The sequence below is a fragment of the Wasmannia auropunctata genome, unplaced genomic scaffold, assembly GCF_000956235.1.
Source record: "Wasmannia auropunctata unplaced genomic scaffold, wasmannia.A_1.0 LD336060.1, whole genome shotgun sequence".
Taxonomy (NCBI): Eukaryota; Metazoa; Arthropoda; class Insecta; order Hymenoptera; family Formicidae; genus Wasmannia; species Wasmannia auropunctata.
In genome coordinates this window covers 376,398-383,487 of record NW_012026830.1, presented here as the reverse complement: position 1 = coordinate 383,487, position 7,090 = coordinate 376,398, and the positions used below count along the sequence as shown (strand labels likewise).

Below are 7,090 nucleotides of genomic sequence, written 5' to 3'. Positions count from 1 at the left end.
TGGTGCTAGAACCGTTGGTACATGTGCACATATAACCAGCGTATTATGGTTTTTAGGATACGCACGACATGTGCAAAACATTCAATATCCATCAACACAGCTTACCCGTGACATTTATGATGCTGGAAATAGGCCGCCACAACAAAATCCAGAAAATGAGTTTAATGTTATTGAAGTTTAAGAATTAATATACATTTTATTCAGTAAGTATTAATATACCTTATAACATATATCCGTATTTACGTATTTTTCAAAAAATAAAAAAATAATTTAAAAAAATTATTGAAAAAGTATTAAAAAGAAATAAAAAAAATATATAAAAAAGGAATCAGAACCCCGTCACGTCCTCATCGTTGATCCTGGGTTATGCTAAAAACGGGGATGTACATAACAGATATATATATATATATACAGCATATAATCACAGTATGTTTGAGCGGGAATTAATGTAGAGAAGGGACCAGAAGGAGGTGATGGAAATTTTGGGCGAACTCGACGCGGTAGAGAGCGGCAGCCGATAGCGACCCGAGACACTTGCAAGATCTGGTTGCGCGGAAAAAAAACCTCCTTTTTATAAGGTCGAAAACCTTGCTATACAATACCAAATATGGAGAGGTTTGCAAGTTATTTGTTCCAAGTTGTTCTCGCATTCGGTGCTCTGCCGCCCCCACCGGTCACTGCTCGCACGCACCCCGCATGTGGCGATCATGCTCCGTGCATGCACAGCGCGGGCAAAGGCGCGCGCGAATCGTCCCTTCTCGGTGCTTTGAACATTGCCGCCCGCCTCGTTAGCCGCTGCTAACGAAGTGCCCGGAATTATTTTTTTTTTCTTTAGAAGGTCGAGAGGTGCGTATTTTATTATGCAACGCTCGCCATCGCTATGACCGCTTCTTAACGCAAGCTTGAAAGGATATCAGAGGAAGGAGATAAAAAAATAAAAATGAGACAAGAGAGAAAAGGAGAAGGAGAAAGAAAGAACGCCAGGGAGAGTAAGTGCTGGGCACTTAATGGTGAAGGAGTAAGGCAGCGCGGGATGAAGATCGTTGTGGGCTACATTGACTGCGAGGTGATCATTTCGGTTTTCGCAGCACGATTGGTCGGTAGCAGGACAAGCTTCGCTACTGGTCGCTGCAACTCTGTTGATACCGTTCGGGCGGTGACCACGCGCACCTGTCCGTCCTCTCCAGGGTGTACGTTCACAATCCGTGCCAGTGGCCACTTGCATGGCGGTACTGCTTCCCCTCGGATGAGACACAAGTCGCCAACTTCAGGGTTGGCCTCGGGCTTCCACCACTTGCTACGGGCATTCAACGTATGGAGATACTCCTTGGACCACCTTGCCCAGAAATCATCTCGCATCCTCTGGAGGTATTGCCATCGCGTTAATCGATTGATCGGCTCCCGGCCCAACTCTGGCTCTGGCACGGCTGTCAGAGCGTCGCCTATTAGGAAGTGTCCTGGAGTTAGGGCCGAGAGGTCTTCCGGATCATCCGTCATAGCCTGCAAGGGTCGAGAATTTAAACACGCCTCGATCTGTGTGAGTACCGTGGTTAATTCCTCGAAGGTTAAGGTTGAGTCGCCTATGACCCCTCTGAGATGGTGCTTTACGGATTTCACGGCCGCCTCCCAAAGGCCCCCGAAGTGCGGGGCCGCTGGCGGGTTGAACTTCCATTCGACGCCCTCATTAGTCATAAGATCGACGAGTCGCGAGCTTTCTTCCGTGGCCGCCCGGAACAGCTCGCGCAGCCTAGCGTCGGCTCCCACAAAATTTGTCCCCCTGTCGCTGTACAGCGCTCGGCACAGACCTCTACGGGAGACAAAGCGCCGAAACGCCGCTATGAAGGCATCCGTCGAGTAGTCGGAGACTAGCTCGAGTACACGGCTCTGGTTGCAAGGCACACGAAAATTGCGAGGAAGGCCTTGTGCGCTTTGTGGCCTCGCCCCTTTACCGTACGTACGAGTACCGGCCCCGCGTAGTTCACGCCTGTGTGAGTAAAGGGGCGCGAGGCTGTGACCTTGGGTCTCGGCAACTGTCCCATTGGAGGCTGAGGTGACGCCGCCCGCCATCGGATGCATGGGATGCATCCGTGGATACAGCGTCGAACCTCCTAGCGTCCTCCAGGCACCCAGTATTGTTGACGGAGCATGCCCAAGGTCAGTTGCACTCCTCCGTGCATCGAACGCAGGTGGCATGCCTCGATGGTTAGCGTCGTGAAGTGTGACTTTCGTGGCAGGATCGTTGGGCATCGCTCGTCTGGGTTGAAAACGGCGTGTTTGAGTCGTCCGCCCACTCGTAGAACGCCGCGCTTGTCTTTGAAGGGACTTAGCTTATGGAGCCCACTGCGTTGTGGTACGGGCGATCCCTTTTCCAAGGCCCGCAACTCTTCCCGAAACCAGTGCCCTTGCACGTAGCGGATCCAGCAGTGGCGAGCCTCCTCTAGTTCTTGAGGCGTTAGAGGAGAACCTGAAACAGACGCAGCCCGCCGAGTGCGCCGTGCACCGAGCCACCGTCGGCACCATGCGGTCACCCGGAGCAGTCGATGGAGCTTCGAAAATTTGAGTAGCATAGGGGATTCCTCCTCAGGGATGACTGTGTGTGAGCGAGATCTCTCCTCCGGGAGCGGCTCCGGTGGGGGCGACGGTTCCCCGCCGAGTGAGCTCAAGGTGCCCTCAGTCAGCCACCCAGGGCCACTCCATCACAGGGGGTGCTCCAAGAGCTGACCCGGGGACAGTCCGCGCGAGGCGCAGTCTGCGGGATTTGAACTGCCTGGGATGTGGCGCCAGAGCGCGTCCGGAAGGGTCCGCTGGATGTCGGCCACTCGATTTGCGACATAAGTCTTCCACCTTGTCGGGTGGCCTTGTATCCAGGCGAGGGCCACCGTGGAGTCGGACTACAAGTGAACTGGTACAGCCTTCAGGTTCATGACCCTTGCTACGTGAGCTGTCAGTTTGGTTAAGAGCGCTGCCGCACACAACTCAAGTCGCGGTAGTGAAACCGGATGCGTAGGCGCCACCTTCGTCTTAGCCTTAACAAGAAGGATCGCCGCCGACCTTGATCGTCAGACGTGGTAAGATACACGACTGCCGCATAAGCCCTCTCAGAGGCGTCTGCAAAGCCATGCAGTTCCGGATGGCCGCCCGCCGTGCCGTTGTGTACCCACCGCGGCACGCGAATTCGTTCAAGCAGAGGCAATTCTTCACGGGTGCGCCTCCATGCCTGCTCCTCAGCAGGGAAAGCCGGCTGATCCCACTCAAGCTGCTGCAACCACATCGTCTGGATGAGGATCTTCGCGCTTATCACCACCGGTGCCAGCCACCCCATAGGATCGAATAAACGTGCTGCCTCCGACAGCACGGCGCGTTTCGTCACCTTTCCTTCTTCCAGTGGCTGCACTCTGAAGGCAAAGTGATCATTCCGAGGATGCCAGAGTAGTCCCAGGGCAGCGTGCCCCGCATCGGCTTCCCATGCCCGCTGATCCTTTACTTGGCGGTGCCCTTCAGGGATGTCTCTCAAGACAGCGTCCGAGTTGGCTGCCCATTTCCGCAGGGGAAAGCCGCCGGCAGAACAAAGCTCGATCAGTTCATCTCTCAGAGCCACCGCCTCGATGAGGGTGTCTGCCCTCGACATGATGTCATCGACATAGGTGTCCTGGCGCAGCGCAACGGCGGCAAGGGGGAAGCGCTCTGCCTCATCCTCGGCCAGCTGCCGGAGCGTCCGTATAGCCAGAAATGGAGCGCACGTTAGATCCGTACGTGACGGTGTTCAATTGGAAGTCATGCAGTTCACCAGTCGTCTCCACCCGCCACAGGACTCGCTGCAGGTCCCTGTCTTCGGGATGTACCATGATCTGGCGGTACATTTTTTCCACGTCCGCTGCTAGCACGAAACGTTTCAGTCTCCATTTGAGGAGCACATTGGTCAGCGCAGGCAGCAGATTTGGCCCGGCGGCGAGGTGCGCGTTAAGTGAGTCTCCGGATGCCAAGCGTGCCGACCCGTTGAACACCACGCGGATCTTTTTCGAAGAAGCTGCGGCCTTGATGACTCTATGATGTGGCAGGTAACACACGCGACGGCGCTCGGCCTCGTGAGGCGGTGGAACGGGCGACATGTGTCCGAGCTGCTCGTACTCGACCATGAAGTCGTGATACAAGCGTTGCATCTCGCCGTTAGCAGCGAATCGATGCTCCATGCACCGAAGCATACGAGAGGCGATCCGTCGCGTGTCCTCAAAGCTAGGCAGGGTGGGTATCACCGGTAGACGAACGACGTATCTGCCGTCCGGCATTCTCCTGTGCGAGAAGGCATAAAGGTCCTCGCACCATTGCTCTTCGTCCGTCAAGGCAGGAGGAGCGCTCGGGGGCTCCTCCTGGCTCCAAAAACGGCGCACTAATTCCGTGATGTCTTCATCCGCTTGACAGTGGTGAGACGACGTCATTTTGACCGCCTCTGCATGACAAACAACGCCCGACAGGATCCAGCCCAAGGCCGTGCGTTGGGCGATGGGTGCACGAGGGCCGCCCTTTCGCAGGCCGTCCTCGACGAGCGCAGCATACACGTCCGCGCCCAACAGTAACTCTATCGGATCTCCGACGGCAAAGTCCGGGTCCGCCAGTTGCAAGTTCTGGATGTGAGGCCAGTCAGCGTGAGAGGCCTCCACTCGCGTTCCGTAGGCTGAGATTTGCGGCAAGACCAACGCGGAGATTCGCGTCAAAAAATTGGACGTGAGTGAATGGAGATCAAAGGATATTCGGCCTCGCGTCGTTCCGGTGCGTTTGCCGCCAACCCCGAAGATAGAAATTGAGGCGGGCAAACGCGGAAGACGCAGCCGTTGCGCGAGCGCCTCGCCCACTAGAGAAACCTCCGAACCGGGGTCAATCATCGCGCGGACAGAATAGCGAGTGCCGAACCTATCAGAGACACTCACCCGGGCAGTGGCCAGCAGTACGGCAGCTTTCCTCTCTTCTTGTTGATGCACGTGGAGAGAAGTCGAGGGAGCGCTAGTGGCGACGGCAGTTGTCGCTCCCGCTGAGGTCGAACAGGCATCATGAAGAGAAGTGTGGTGCTTCGCATTGCAGGCGTAACACGTCTTCTTGGACTGACACGTTGCTACGGGATGCCTGCCGAGGCAGTTTAGGCATAGCTTATTGCTTTCTACGAAATCCTTTCTATCCTTGGGCTGTTTATTCTTGAATTCGCTTCAGAGGAGTAGGAAGTGCTCCTTGTGACACAACGGGCAGCGGCCCGGTCTTTGTTTTTGTGCCAGATTCGCTCGAGCCGACCGCGAGGATGAGCCCGCCGAGGGGGAGGTTGAGGTTGCGCTTGTCTCCGTCTTCGTCGGATGAAGCGCCTCCAGGGCTCGCAGTCTGCACTCTAAAAACTCTCTCAGCGTGTCGAACGATGGCGGATCTCGCTGGTCGTTCGTCGCTTCCTCCCATTCTCGTCGGGACCTTGGGTCCAATAATTCAAGGACAGAGTGGACGAAAAAGTCGTTGTCGTAGGCGGACGTTTGCCCTATGCCTTCCAAGGTGCCTGCCACTTGCAATAAGCCGTGAACCAACCTCCTGAGGTCGTTGATGGACTCGCTCTTCATGCGCGGCATTGCAGAGAAGGTAGCGAGGCATGAGCGCACGAGTATTCTTTTATTTTCATAGCGCTCTTCCAGTATTGACCACGCTCGATCAAAATTGTCTCCTGTTGTTGGTAGGTTCTTTATGCGCTCTTCGGCTTCACCCTGTACTCTTGTTTTCAAGTAGTGCAGCTTTTCGACCTTGGCGAGCGCGGGATGGCGAGACAAGATCGAGAGGAATAGATCCCGGAACGCTGGCCAGTCCTCGATGCGACCCGAGAAGTACGGGAGCTCTATATTGGGGAGTTTCCGCTTACAGCTGCTTTCCGGAGTCGCTGCCACGGGGTGGCACGCCTCCCTACCGCTATGCATCTCACGAAGGGCGCGCAATGTGTCAAGGAGAATGCCTCGCTGCTCATTAACCATGTCCTCGCCTTTGGCGAGAAAGTCATTGGTGAAATAATCGTGTTTGGCAAGTTCGACCTTGTATTGTGAATGGAGAACATCATGGTTCACCTGAATCTTCTGCCAATTCGCCTCCAAGGTCTGTAGCCGGGCCTCCACTCCGCCCTGTGTAATGTGCGCCGCACCCGCCTTCTTTAGATTTTCCTCGGCGCGAGCAATGCGACCAAACAGTTCTGACTGAGCGTCGAGCAGAGCCTCCACGTCTATACTCATTGCGGAGCACGATTAGTTTCTTCTGGCCAAGCACTTCCCACTCGTTTGTAGCGTTTACTGGCACGTATCACGAATTATCACTCGAATCCGGCTCGAAGGACCAAAATGTTTGAGCGGGAATTAATGTAGAGAAGGGACCAGAAGGAGGTGATGGAAATCTCGGGCGAACTCGACGCGATAGAGAGCGGCAGCCGATAGCGACCCGAGACACTTGCAAGATCTGGTTGCGCGGAAAAAAAACCTCCTTTTTATAAGGTCGAAAACCTTGCTATACAATACCAAATATGGAGAGGTTTGCAAGTTATTTGTTCCAAGTTGTTCTCGCATTCGGTGCTCTGCCGCCCCCACCGGTCACTGCTCGCACGCACCCCGCATGTGGCGATCATGCTCCGTGCATGCACAGCGCGGGCAAAGGCGCGCGCGAATCGTCCCTTCTCGGTGCTTTGAACACAGTATATATATATTTTTTTTATTTATTTATTTATATATTATGTGTATATAAATGTATAAATATATAAATGTATTATATATATGTATATATATATATATATGTATATATATATATATGTATATATGTATATATTATACAGAGTGGTCTACATGGACTTAGATCAAACATCTTGAATATTTCATTTGTTGTTCATGATACAAAGAATATTTTAGATGAAAGTGGAATATAGTTTCGAAGAACATGTATTTTTATCATATTTTTTCTAAATGGAGGCGCTAGAAATAGATATAAATGTCACATTCATTTTATGAAATAAAATTAAATAATTTTTTTACTTTAATATATAATTTCTTTAATTATTCTACATATAAAAATAGTTCGGTGGAATTATCGA

General features: G+C 53.0%; 2 protein-coding genes across 2 annotated transcripts; both read right to left on the bottom strand.

The window, feature by feature from the left end:
* Nucleotides 1–1,050: 1,050 nt before the first annotated feature.
* Nucleotides 1,051–2,247, bottom strand: LOC105450603. Its single transcript, XM_011690537.1, has one exon. It carries the CDS (start codon nucleotides 2,245–2,247, stop codon nucleotides 1,051–1,053), a length of 1,197 nt encoding a protein of 398 aa, XP_011688839.1.
* Nucleotides 2,248–3,689: 1,442 nt separating this feature from the next.
* Nucleotides 3,690–4,880, bottom strand: LOC105450602. The gene has a single exon (XM_011690536.1). The coding sequence runs from the start codon at nucleotides 4,878–4,880 to the stop codon at nucleotides 3,690–3,692; it is 1,191 nt and encodes a 396-aa protein (XP_011688838.1).
* Nucleotides 4,881–7,090: the final 2,210 nt, after the last annotated feature.

What these genes read in the sequence shown, in the direction of transcription:
- LOC105450603 (XM_011690537.1), bottom strand. Translation starts at nt 2,247, where the DNA reads ATGCCCAACGATCCTGCCACGAAAGTCACACTTCACGACGCTAACCAT.
- LOC105450602 (XM_011690536.1), bottom strand. Translation starts at nt 4,880, where the DNA reads ATGATTGACCCCGGTTCGGAGGTTTCTCTAGTGGGCGAGGCGCTCGCG.